The sequence below is a fragment of the Manduca sexta genome, chromosome 21, assembly GCF_014839805.1.
Source record: "Manduca sexta isolate Smith_Timp_Sample1 chromosome 21, JHU_Msex_v1.0, whole genome shotgun sequence".
In the NCBI taxonomy this organism is placed as follows: Eukaryota; Metazoa; Arthropoda; class Insecta; order Lepidoptera; family Sphingidae; genus Manduca; species Manduca sexta.
In genome coordinates, this window is record NC_051135.1 from 10,744,564 (window position 1) to 10,758,998 (window position 14,435).

At 33.3% G+C, this 14,435-nt stretch overlaps 1 protein-coding gene across 1 annotated transcript in view; it reads left to right on the top strand.

Moving 5' to 3' along the window:
- The first annotated feature begins 1,935 nt into the window (after nt 1-1,935).
- The window catches only part of LOC119190092, a 104,365-nt gene continuing 91,865 nt past the window's right edge, over nt 1,936-14,435 (top strand). The window contains exon 1 of the mRNA XM_037441147.1: nt 1,936-2,003. Within this exon, the coding sequence (XP_037297044.1) occupies nt 1,936-2,003 (68 nt within the window). The remainder of the gene's footprint in view (nt 2,004-14,435) is intronic.

Below are 14,435 nucleotides of genomic sequence, written 5' to 3' on the forward strand. Positions count from 1 at the left end.
GGGTCTACCTTAATGGAGTGAACTACACTGGTTATCCGAATGAATCCGATTTGGACGTAGTAATCTATTGTGGACTAGAAGTATTTGGAAGGACACTTTTCTATTGAGTTTGGGTTAAGTTGTTTGGAAATATCTATTTTTATTTTTTGGGATAGGCCGTTTACATTTTATATTAATATGAATAACAGCCCTGTATTATATAATGTCACTTTGCTGAGTATCTCTATTGGTTTTAGTAGATTATTTTAATACTACAAAAATATGTCAACACTTATGTTTTGTATAGCTTTTGTTTTTAACACACCTCTCTGCTGTCATGTCATGAAAAAAATATCAGAAAACGCGACGCTGTATTTGGCACGCGGCAGACTTGGAAAGCTTGCTTTGCTATTTGGTTGATTTTTATCTGGTTACTAAAACTGCAGTAGTATAAAACTAAAAAATAAAACTTTAAACCACCAAAAAAATAAAACCTACGAAGCAAACATGAATTATGATTAAAATTAATTATTTTTCGGATTTTATTGCGGTTTTTATATATTATTTTGATTTTCTCTTGACGTTTCGAAGACTTTACAGCCTTCGTGGTCACGGAGCGGACTGAGGTTTTGGACATCCGCAAAGTCTAACATTCGCGTAAACATAAGAAATCATTATTAAATACAATTGCCTATAAGATATCCAGTGTAATGTTTACGACAAAATTCCAATTAACATAGGCTCACACCACTTCACTATTAATGTAGGTATTTCACCATAATATATTCTAATTGATTTTACGTTGTTAATTACAAAAGGCTTCCACAACTAACCGCTTCATACTATCATAAATCGAATTTGTTAATTAGCACAAACATTAATGAGGAAATCGCGAGGGATTCTTGTTAATCACTGTTTCCTGGTGATTGTTTCTCCCTCCCGCCCCCCCTTATTATCCCCTGCTACGGTAATTTACACCGAACCTTCTGTAACTTTACCCTTTTTATGTCTTTTTTACAACGATTACTCAAAACTTCCGAAGGTACTGTCCCTTAGATGCCTTGGATCTGATGATTTAATTTTCAGTAGTTCAAGAGTTTGAGTTAATTTCCTTTTGGGATGAGCTTATACTGTATTTTTTGAAGGATACAGTCTATTATAGAGTACTTCGTACATATTAAGGACCTGTTTCATAATGTCCAAATGAATGTTTTTCGGGAATAAGTGAATAAAACAGTAAGAATATTCTTTTGTTTACTATTTATCTGGGAGCATGGCTTTTGTATTTGGTCACCTTATATTATTATTCGACGATTAGCGATTACTTAGACATCATGGAACAGGCCTAAAGATTTTAAGAACCGAATAATTGTGTCGTAATATGTAAATTGATATTTATATGATCCATCTGAGAAATAAAAAATCCAATAGGGTATTTGACTTATGTTTATTTATAACGATTATAAAATATGTACATCGTATTAATTCTAAAACAGAAGAAGGCATTGAAATTTGGTGAAAAATCTATAAGTTAAAAACCATTGAAATTAGGTAGTAGGGGTGCTTGTCAAAATACAGAAAAGGGACAAATACTTGCATGTGACGTCAGCAGGCATTAACCTGCGTGTGAAAGAAAGAGATGGCGCGAAATCCTCACTCCACACCACTCCTTCACGTGGCAATATTTGAAATTTTAATTATTACTACATATCTCATCGATTATTAATTCTGTTTTCACAAAAGGATTTCTTTTTGTATGAAATAATGCACAAAATCAAACATAGTCATACCTATACCTTATTATAATTTCAATAAAATATTACTCACATACAAGTTTTGCATATCATGTAGGTACGGACATAAACACAAGCCACAACTAACCGACGTGCTTGTTACAGATTGCGGCTTGACGAGGCAATATCCTGCGTGTAAGGAAATGCGCTGACCGTTCACATCATGGCTGCGGAAACGCTGATACTCCTTGCTGTGCAGCTGGCGTTGGCCAGTGCCGGGAAGTGTACCACGTAAGTATTGTACTTAGGCCGACTCAAATAATTATAAAATGTATTGTACACTCACACAACACCACGCATTTATCTCCGAAGGGATATGCAGAGGCGCAACCAGGGCACCCTTTTCGACAAGTGAGTTTCGTACCATGATGAGATAGCGGGCGAGTCTATCGCCAAATCGGACACAATTCCAGACTCCGGGTTGATACTAAGCAGAAAAACCCAAATACCACTTTGCCCGACCCAGGATTCGAATCCAGGACCTTAGAGTGCTGTCGTACCACGCATGCAGTACAACTACGCCACCGAAGCAGTCAAAAAATTTCTTGTAAAAGTAACAAAAATGTCAATAACAGCCTAGGTCAGTTTTATACAGTGTCATTTTGACATTGCGTTACTAAATGAAACTATAAACTCGACTTTACCTTTGCTAAAATTGTTCCAAAATCATTTATGAATAACGAATATTATTACCAAAAGTTCCAGTTTTACTTTTCCGTTTTTTTATTATTTTGTAGTTTAGTGCCAATACCGCGTGTGCCTGAGTGTATTTCTGAATGAAAATGTGATTTTTCCCGTGCAACGAATTCTCTTAGAGCATTAGTGGCATTAGTGCGTGTAAAATTATTATTTATTTTGTTCAAAATTGATCCTTTTTTGTTTTACATCTATAATTCGAGTAACTTATTTTAAGGCGATACCTCAAGGTCCATTTTCATACATTTTGTTTCACCTTTAATCTGGGTAACTAAACAAGTATTGGCAAGTAAAGAATTTAAATTCACGTCTAGTTAGTGATTAGTTCTCGCAGTTGAAAGAAAAACGTAAAAATAATTAATAATCATGGATATTTCGGCCTTTAAAATTTCGTCATATTAAATTTTAGTTTAGTTACCGAGATTTAAGGTGAAACAAAATGTATGAAAATGGACCTTGAGGTATCGCCTTAAAGTACTATTTCAAGAAGATAAGGAAACGGTTTCATTTAGTAACGTAATATCAATTTAATTGTGACTTTATATATATATGCCATACTCTAACTAATCGAACGAAAAATGTGATCCGCACGCAAACATACAAAATAACATCACGTGTCATGTGAAAAAATAAATACAAACCTCAGTTATTATTTTAAGGTATGTTAATTGTCATTATTATTTAATTTGAATAGCTTTTATTCTATTTAAATTATTAATACCCGTCCTTAAATAAGTCATCTTAAATCTATTTGCTGTATTCTTACATTAACGTTCAAATTCCAACAACTAAGCTACACTAAACTTCTACAGCAACATAAACTGTAATTAATATTTGAACTGCAAGATTGCTATAATGTAGGTAGCGATCATACTAAAATAACTAAGGAAGAGATTCAGGTCCGTTTGAAAACGAGGCCATATTGTGATCGTCAAAGGAAACACCTCGATGTATTCCAAAGCATCGTTGATTCGCTGGCGTAGAATTTTATCTGCAATATCAATCATTATTGTAAGCATAAACTACAACGCAGAACTTTCGTGGGTTTTCTAGTATTATTTGACTAGGACTGGATCTACGGGGAGTTAAATTTTGGCGGCCATTCGAAAAACGTAGCCAAAATCATTCTGAGCATGCATAAAAAATATGTGTTGCGTCACATCGAAATTTGGTAATGGTAAGTTGAAAAAGATTACAACTAACAAAAGCAGAAGAAGATTTCTATTAAAAAAATAACAAACAACTGCTAGGCACAGATTTCCTCTACTACAGAGAGGGATTAGGCCCTAATCCACTACGCTGGCCTAGTGCGGATTGGTAGACTTCACACAACCTCAAAATTCCTATAGAGAAATTCTCCAGATTTCCTCACGATGCTTTCCTTTACCGTTAAATGGTGGACAACGCACCCAAAATTCCTCAGTCAGATTACATATTCGTAAATGATCATTCTCCAACAGGTCAAAGAACACATCGACAATTCTGTCTATAAAATTCTCTTACCTTTACAATCAATAAGTTGATCAGCCAAAATAATTTGCGCTCCGTACATAGAATTAGCAGTTAATTCAACCAAAAATGCAGGAGTGAAGACTAAAAATATTTCATAGATGGCGCCAGTAAGAAATTCATAAATATAAAATGTTTCCTGTAAAATTAATTAAAGAATTTCTTTAATTCCTTCTTTTCTTCTATTCTCTCTTATTAAAGAGAATTCTTTTATTAAAGAGATATTTACAAAAACAATATCTGCTCTTAGTTAATCTTAAACATGTTCTGCATATGGCGGAAAGGGTTTTAAAAGAGTTTAGAGCAATTTTTAAAAAATGAACCTGATATTTGTAACCAATATAAAGAAAAATCATCAATCATTAATAACATTAAGTGTAAAATATGATTAATACCAAGTATACTATCAAATGATTTGACAAAATTTCGAATATCGATGCTAAGAATCTATAAAATAATACTTCATTAGCAAAATGATTACTTACCGTACTTAAAACTTCTGTTAAAATAAAATATAACCATAAATAAATCCTTAAGTTTAAAAACACAAATGGAAAGATTATCTGCAAAAAAATATACAATTATTAGTCAAACGAAACCATTCAAATTAGAATTCCTATAATTCATAACATACCAATAATAAAAATTAAACTATTTTCGGATTATCGCGGTTTTTATATTTCCACTCCGTGACCACGAAGTCTGCGGTCTTCGAAATGTCAGGAGAACATTAAAATATAAAAACTGCGATCATAAAATCGCTTAATTTAATGTCTAACATTCGAGTAAACATAAGAAATCATTATACATACCAATAATTTAAGCATTTTTGTTGATCTCAGCGAGTTATATAGATATTCATAATCGTTTATAAATGTGGCAACAATAGCAACCTTTTCTTCATCTAGCGCAGTTCTATTTAAACCGTTCTTTAACGCATTTTTAAACTTAAGGGTGCTAAGATATATCCAATAGAATATAAATATTATCGGATATAAATTTGCGGGAATTGATAAATAAAAAAGGAATTCACCAAGGTTTTTTACATGGAAGGTTTCAACGAACGTATCATCACTCGAAATATAGAAAGCAATAACCGTTCCCAAGAGCCAATATATGAATATTAATGCACTTCTCGGTTCTTTGCCTCCAAAAATGTTTTTAACATGCGAATGGAATTTGAAAACATAGGTTTGCTTAGTAATTAACGAAATACTATAATTTACTAATATTTGTAACAAATTGCACACACACTCTATTACGTCAATAATGGATTCACCGTAAAACATTAGCCATATCCACAACATTACCACATGAACGGATAAATAAGCAACACAATACATTTTTGCTAGAAATTGAATTGTTTTTGAATCGCTAATGTCGTAGTAATAGCCAAAAATAAATCTATAAATCATTGTAAATTTTAATGAGAATAGAGAATTGATTATTTTCTTCATAATATTTCTGTCGCTGTTGTTCGTTTCGGTAAACATCGCGCGTCCGATTAATATTTTTTTTAATCTTTATTTAAGGTGCTTGGTCGTTGTTTCACAGCTATATCGCTCCGTATGTCCACTTTTACCCGTGCCTACTAACTTTTGATGAAATCAAAATATTTTTTTAATAAAGCCTCTTCTGATACAGGAACCGACAAAAACTATTTATGCTGCCCACATTAAAGCTCAAAGTATGAGGCCCACTCTTCACACACTCCGACAAAACATGACGTACGTCATCTCTTACTCCACAGTCAGAGCAGTTTGGGCCGCTTGATATTGACTGCAATAGAAACTTACACATCAAGGTCTACCGCTCTATTTTTATCTATAAATAAACCCATAATTTCTATTATATTTCTTATTATATAACACTGAAGTAAGTTTGTTTGTTCTCTAACGTTATTTAGTATGAAACGTTTTTTATACTTTTTTATTTATTCTACCTAATGGAGTATGTTTGATTTTGTAAAGTTTAATCTCTGAATTGAACTTGATGTTTGATATTTGTACATCTTTATTTTGCTTTGTGTTTAATCAAAACGAATTTGATATTATATTTACTTGTCTAAAAGTAGGAATAATTTGTGTAAAATTAAGGTATGTTACACAGGTATTTATGTTAATTTTATTTGATTGTAATAGAATTTAACAGCTAATGTAGATAGTAATCATTTATTACCATTCATTTGGAAGCATAGATTAGCATGTGTATTTCGTATTTGGTCAGCTTATACATTTGGCATGGCATTTGCTCAGAAGTTGGTATAATAATACCAGCCCTGTACTATATACTTGCCCACTGCTGAGCACGGGCCACCTCTACTCTACTGAGAGGGATAAGGCCTTAGTCCACCACGCTGGCCTAGTGCGGATTGGTAGACTTCACACACCTTCGAAATTCCTATAGAGAACTTCTCAGATGTGCAGGTTTCCTCACGATATTTTCCTTCACCGTTAAAGCGAACGATAAATTCACAAAGAATACACACATTATGATTTTTTTTAGAAAAGTCAGAGGTGTGTGCCCTTGGGATTTGAACCTGCGGACATTCGTCTTGGCAGTCCGTTCCACACCCAACTAGGCTATCGCCGCTTACAGAAATTGCGATACAGGGCCATTATTAAATATTCTAATTTTAATCACTTTATACAATATCTCTCAGAAGTCGGGTCGGGAGAAGTTATATTGGGTACTCTGGAATTCGTGCCCGATGTGGCGATAGGCTCCTGTTCTATCATGGGATGGAATATACATCATAAAGAGGATGCACTAGTAGCTCCACTGCCTACTCCTTTGATAAAAGGCGTGAGTGTCTATCGTCGAGTTACTGCAAGGACTCACTAATTGCAAAAAATCAAGTACAGTTTATAACGCCCTGAACATAATATAATATTTAACATACTCACTCGATTTTCAGAATAAAATTTTTATCTAAGATGATATAGGGAAAACAATATAACTAAAAGTGGCTTAATTCATACTTTTGTATTTGTCAGTTAATGAGTTCTTGGAGTAAGCCGAGGTGTGTACCTACTGTCAGAAGTGTTTTATGTCAAACAGGCTTTTCTAAAACATTCTTCAAAAACTAACCCGCATTATAAGGCGGACTGCGGGAAAAACTTGTATCTAATAATTAAGTTGTGTTGTATTTCTGTTGAATATTACAGCACTAATGTATTGAAATAAAATTAAGGATAATTGCACGTATATTTTTATGGAGTCGATAGTGTTCTGTTTATAAAACCTTGAACGGTTTCTGAACTAAATACCAGTTATTTTATTGAATAATTTTGGCCAAATTAAGCTTAAAATTATAGTTTCTTATGTTTATGCGAATTTTATGCACTGAAATAAAACAAGTTATACAGATTTATACATTATTTTGTCATACAAATTAATTGTTGAGTAATCTTAACCGTTTACTTAGCAGATAGCGCACGCAATGGAGGCTCTCATAAGAAATAAATTTTCCCCGTTTTTGCAACATTTTTCATGAATGCTCGGCTCATATTGGTGATAGCGTGATGTTATAGAGTCTACAGCGTTCCTCCATAAATAAGCTAACTGAAATATTATTTATCAATTCGAACAGTAGTTTCTGGGATTAGTTCAAACATTGAAATTAAACTAATTTTCGGATTCTATCGCGGTGCTGGTATTTTATTTTCTCCCGACGTTTCGAAGACTTTGCAGCCTTCATGGTCACGGGGGGGACTGAGGTGTTGTTCATCCGTAAAGTCAAAGTTACAATATCTACCTACATTTTACAGTTATACAACTTTTTTAAATTTTTTAAAATTTTAGCTGTTGGTGGTCCGATCTACGCAGAATGAGCTCACAGTGTCTTGAAGTCTGGCAGCCGGTCTTTTGATAAAATACCAGCACCGCGATAGAATCCGAAAATTAGTTTAATTTCAATGTCTAACATTCGCGTAAACATAAGAAATCATTATTAGTTCAAACATACAAAAAACAAACTCTTCAGCTTTATATAAAAGTTTAGATTATATAATGTTATTTCGAAAAAAATTTACAATAGAAATAAAATTACTTTAAATTATAAATCTTTTCACACACGATCTAATCATCAGTTTAGAACAAATTCATTTGTTCGAATAATGGGAAATTTGACGCAATCTGCAATTATCGAACAAGAAGTAATAAATGCGTGAGTTGAAGATGTACGAAGACCGTAGATGGTTTCATGTTTGTTAGTATTAAATGCAGAAATACCCGAATTTGCTAATTAGAATAGATAGACCACATTCCGAATAGTCTAATTGGAAGAAATAGACACCGTTCCGAATAGTCACATTTATCTTTGATTTTTTTTACGGGCACGCTAAAATATCCCCTCTGTACCAGATAATAAGGAGTGTGGTATCCATATCGACGGTTAAAGGCTACCTAAGCGACATTATTTGCGACACTAAATTTCATACATATTCAAAATCAGCTCTTTTTGCTTTTTTAACTTAATTAAAATTCTTCGAAATTAAATGTCGCTTAAGTTAATTAGCCTTTCAATCGTCGATATAGTGTTAACTAACGAGAGATCATTACTCCTCGCCAGTAAACTCAATTATGCTGACCTGTTTGAGACTGGATAAACTCTAAGATCTCAGAACGCGACACATCGATGTTACATCTTGTATGATAGTAACTATCTGCGTTTACAAGTATCCTATCACCAAATATAATTATATTTTTTAATGCTTTGAATCACAAGACGAGCTTGCCGTTCGCCTGATGGTAAGCGATATGACCGCCCATAAACAGTAGAAACACCATTCAACACCTTGAATTATAAAGCATTGTTTGGTATTCCACTGCGTTCGCCATCCTGAGACATGAGATTTTAAGTTTTATTATGTCCAGCTGTTACATTGTCTACAATATCCTTCAAACCGGAACACAACGGCGACTACACACTGTTGCTTGGTGTCAGAAATAGACATTACGTTGGTACCAACCCAAGCGGACTCTCACATATGGAAGACCTGCCACCAGTAATTATATAATCGGATTTTTATTCCAGTAAAGCTTTTCCACGAAAGCAACTCTTACTGCTTAAGCCCTAAAGATTAAAAAAATCTAAACCGTATTCACTTTCGTTAAAGTCGAGAATAAAACCCACTTGACCTTTGTCGAATGCGGAACACCTACGCGTGCGGTTTCATTTGGCCAGTGGGCCGCGGGCGTGGTGTGAGGAAAGTGAAAACGTGTCAAGCGTTGCCGGTAGCAAACACTGCTGTAAGTGCAGTTATGCAGTGGTATATACTGTTTGCGCGTTTTTCACTTCTATTATAAGGTAAATTGAGTTGAATTTTGTTTGTTTTGTATTGGTTTTTGGATTGTTCTGCCTGTCTTGGACCAGCGTGATGGACTAAGTCCTAAACCCTCATAGTAATATGATCATTGGCCAGTCTGTAATATAGATATAGTTTTATTAATTATTGCAAGCCTGCTATAGGAAAAATATTTTAGATTACTTAATGTAAAAATATTTTTATCACAAATCATAAAAAAAATATTCATCTGATATGGATATAAATCAAATATCTGGCTAATATCGAATCTGAATATGAATCTGAAAAACTCAGAAAACTACTGAACGGATTTCGATGAAATTTGGTATGGAGATAGTCCCTTTAATGGAGATAGATTATTTATTCCGAGGAAATATATTGCAGTACTTTTATACCGGGAAAATCTACGAAAGCGTAATTATTATATACATGAACATTGAACAGTCGTAACGCGTTCCACCAGGCGAGCCAATTACTCGTCTATTTAAATATAAAATAACTCTTCTACCTTCAATCTAAATACCATCACAATATAATTAGACCACTGAGTCAATAACACAATACCATAATACATTTTTTCATCAACATTGTGTAAAGAACACTACTGTAATTAAACAAACAGTTGATAGTGAACAGTGAATCCAGTTTCGGTTGAATCATTTCGGATTATAGAGTAGCCGTTTATTTATCTGATATGTTATATTTGTTTCCGGTCATCTTTACTGTTTATATAATACTAGCTTTTGCTCGCTGCTTCGCCCGCGTGAATAAGTTTTCCGGGATAAAAGCCCGGCTATATATTTTCCCGGGATATAAAGTAGCCTATAACCTTCCCAGGGTCAACTATTTCCATACAGACAGCAATTTTTTTCCGAGTTATTTGATATGTATCCTTGTATAAATTGTAGCCTATGTATTATACTGATATATAAAAAATGTTAGTGTAAAGTCTCATCCAACCCCGTTTAGTAGTTTTTTTGTAAAAGAGGAACAAACATACATATATACATACTTTGGGTCTTTACGATACAGGCTTGCTCAGTATGAAGACCATGGGTATGAGTTCAAATGTAAAAAAATGTATGAACTGACGATTTCATGATGAGGATGATAAATGATATTGGAATATATGATATACAATCATTGAATAATGTATCAGTAAAAAAATATTTAAAAAGCCAATTCTAGCATCAAATAGGTGATCGTTTCAAAATCGGCAAGTTGAGAGTACTCATTGAAATTAAACTAATTTTCGGATTCTATCGCGGTTTTTAGTATTTTAATCCCCCCCGTGACCATGAAGGCTGCAGAGTCTTCGAAACGTCAGGAGAAAAATAAAATACTAAACACCGCGATAGAATCCGAAAATTAGTTTAATTTCAATGTCTAACATTCACATAAACATAAGAAATCATTAAGAGTACTCACCGAAAATGCATGAATGTGGAATAAACAAAAAAGCTGTGCTAGGATCTTTGTAGGTTATGGCATTTTGTATTTTGTATAATTTTTGACAAAAACTGACTGACCAATATTTGTCTTCCTTTCTCCTTCCCTTCTTCTTTTCCTTCGCTTTCTTTGACCACATGTTCTCTTCTTGTATATCAGTATTTTGCAATAATCATAAAAACATGTTCTTCATAAAACAGAGAATCATTTTATGCCTTATACATTGCAATAACCAACGACGTATTTTGTTAGCAAGGATGCGATTATAGGATAAAATTACAGCTTATGTGTCACAGATTATGCCAAATTTGAGATTTTGCATGAAATCAAAGCCTATAGGTTTCCGTCGATCCACTGTTATAAAATTTTGCTAAAAACTATGTCAACAACAACTATTCTTCGAAAAGTTGGTAGAAAATTATAATATAAAAACCGCGATAAAATCCGAAAAATTGTTGCCTCGGTGGCGTAGTTGTATTGCACGTCCGGTACAATAGCGCTCTGAGGTCTTGGGTTCGAATCCCGGGTCGGGCAAAGTGATATTTGGGTTTTTCTGCTCAGTATCAGCCCGGAGTCTGGAATTTGTGCCCGATATGGCGATAGGCTCGCCCCCTATCACATCATGGGACGGAACATACTTGGCGAAAAGTGGGTGCCCTAGTTGCGCCTCTGCATACCCCTTCGGGGATAAATGCGTGATGTTATGTATTTATGTATGTTTTATTTTAATGTTATCATTCGCGTAAACATAAGAAATCATTATAGAAACTATGTCTTACAGAACGTGTAAGGGGCAAATCTGAAAACCGTAAATATGTACTTACATACTTCTTACCTACAAGTTAGTACGCGAATCCAACTCGCACTTGTCCGGTTAAAAAATCTTATAGTACAAATTTTGTAGCTTTCTTTAAATTTGGGTTTTTAGAATCGGTATAGTACAAAAAAAATAAAGCGTTCAAACTCAACATCAACAGGTTTTGAAATAACAACTTTATTCAGCTCTACAGGGTCATTGTGACATTGCGTTACGAAATGAAACCACATATTTATCTACTTGAAAATAATTACAATAGGTTAGCCGTAGATGTAAAATAAAAAAGTGTTAGCCACAAACAAAATAAATATTAATAAAAAGTAATTTTAATTTTACGCGCTGTAATGCCACTATTACTACTCCAAGACAATTCGTCGCAGCGGCAAAATCATACTTTCAGTCAGAAATACACACACGTACACGCCATATTTGCATACTATAAAATGGGCAAAAAATCAGAAAACTAAACCAGGCGAACCAACCATTTTTGGCGAAAGTATTCTTTATTAATGGATTTTTGGCACAATGTCAATACTGAAGACGAGTATGTGGCTTCATTTAGTAACGCAATGTCCAAATGACCCTGTATAATTAAGATAACATTATTTAGTTTTTATGTTTGTTTCGCGAACGTATCGATGTCCTAGTTAACGTTACGCCGTGATTGATGGATCTCGCGCTAATGATTTCGCTGCGAATGTTACACAGTGAATCCAGTAAAGTAATAAAACATGGATGGGTTGTTACATTGCAAAGAGATCGCTGGCTTAATGAAGTTGTAAGTATTCTAAAGTTGAAACATAACATTGAGATAGATATAGGCGGTAGTGACCTAAGAGGTAGACAGAATTTCGTAGGACATAAATGTAAAATTAGAGATACATTTTCATTTTATATTCTGGGGCCCTATTCGGTCTATGGGGTAATCCGTCTTTTTGCAAATACATAAAATTCTAATCGAAGTACAGCTTAAATAGTCATAGAGGTATAAGAGACAAAAAAAACATGTTTACCTAATTTGTCAAAACTGTCCTTCAAAAGACGAATTTAACGGAATGGATTAGTTGGAATAGGGCATTGACGGAATAGCGCCTTCTGACTATATTTACTACTTTATGTAGCTTCATAAAGCTTCAATAAACTCGTAACTAAGAAAATAATAAATTTATCTATTATAATATATGAATTTCTATAAATAGTTCTTATAGTTATCATAGTTGGTTGCTATGCATAATTCTTATAGGAATAAAAAATACAGGATCCTCAGCGTTGTAATCTCAAAAATGTTGCTAAAATAAACCTGACCTACCATTCCAATCAGTACTGTGTCAAGAGAGGACAATTTCTCATCTGCTAACTCATTATGATAAGTCCATTTGATATTTGCTTCGAAATAAACGGAATTAAGAAAAATAAACGACGCCCTGACGAAATAAAGGAAGAGAAAATCGAACTAGAAATTTTCTTTTTATGATTTTACAGGTCACGCAATTACGAGGGATTTTTAAATAATCTAAATTGTCTAATATTTGAATTGATTGTTTAAACCTGATTGGGAATGATTTTTAAGATTTTAGAAAACAAAATTTTCTTATAATTTAATATAATTTTACACTTAATTAATAATTATATATATTATCGAACCTATTCGAAATATTTTGATGAGTTTTAACTGACATTTTCTTTAAAATCGATTTACACCCGTTTTCTAAAAACGATCATAATCTTGATCTTTAATCTGAGTTCGGAATTAAACCAAACGAAATTAACCATTTGTAAGCAAAAAAACTTCATTCTGATTAGTCAATTTTTGAGATAGATCAAAAAGCGAATGGAATCGTATATTGAAAAAGGCTGATAGTAAAGAAATGCCTTTTCTCCTCATAATATAGAATTATCGATAACAGATGAATTAGTTCCACTTACCTCTGGGAATACACGGACTGAACAAAGGTTAATTACATAGAAAATTAAAAAAAAGTAATTAAAACGAAACTTTATAAATAATAGGCAATCCAAGAACACGCAGAACCATTTATACGAGTCGAAATGGAAGTTTATTTCGCTCACTATAAAACGAGGTCAACGCGAAACCGCGTTGCTTTTGCCCCTTTAAATAATTTCTAACAATTCAATTTACAACGCTTGAGCACATCTCGTCTATGGAATTTAACAGATAAATTAATTACGTCAGAATAATTAGAAAATTAGATGAAACACTCAATTAATGTCTTACGTTTAATGGAAATTTAATTAATTGAATATCTTGGAATAGGTTTTTTGTAGCATAAGGTTCTTTCGCGGGTTTATTTTGAAAATTCAAAATTTCAGAAATTTTAGTTTTAGGTCAGTGAGGAAATCCAAACGGATTAAACTTAGGCTACATTTTCATTTAAATAGAGCTGAGTTGTGAAAGCGTTTGCTGTTTCTACAAAGGTGAAGTAATGTGGAGTGGATATGTGGTTATTATAATGCAAAATTGCTTTTAATTTGCACATCTCGATTCCATTCAGAGGGTCTACCTTGGTCACCTTCGTGGCGATGAAGGCTGCAAAATCTTCAAAACGTCGGGAGAAAATTATTAAAAAAAAAAACGATAAAATTCGAAAAAAAAATGTTTTATTTCAATGTTATTATTAATAATGTCAAATAACTTCGCTTCACTCTGCTAAAACTGATTCTAAATTGAGAGCGAAGTGGGTGTAATTTTCAAAGGAATCTTGTGTATTCTTACGTATTTCGCATATGCTCTCAGCTACAGCGAAAAGTGATTGCAATTTATATAAAATTTTAGAGCAATTGTTACTCAGTCTTTGTCTACTATGATTGTTCGGAAGTAAAAGAACATTTTGTACCATCAGTAATTATAATTTAATCTACCTA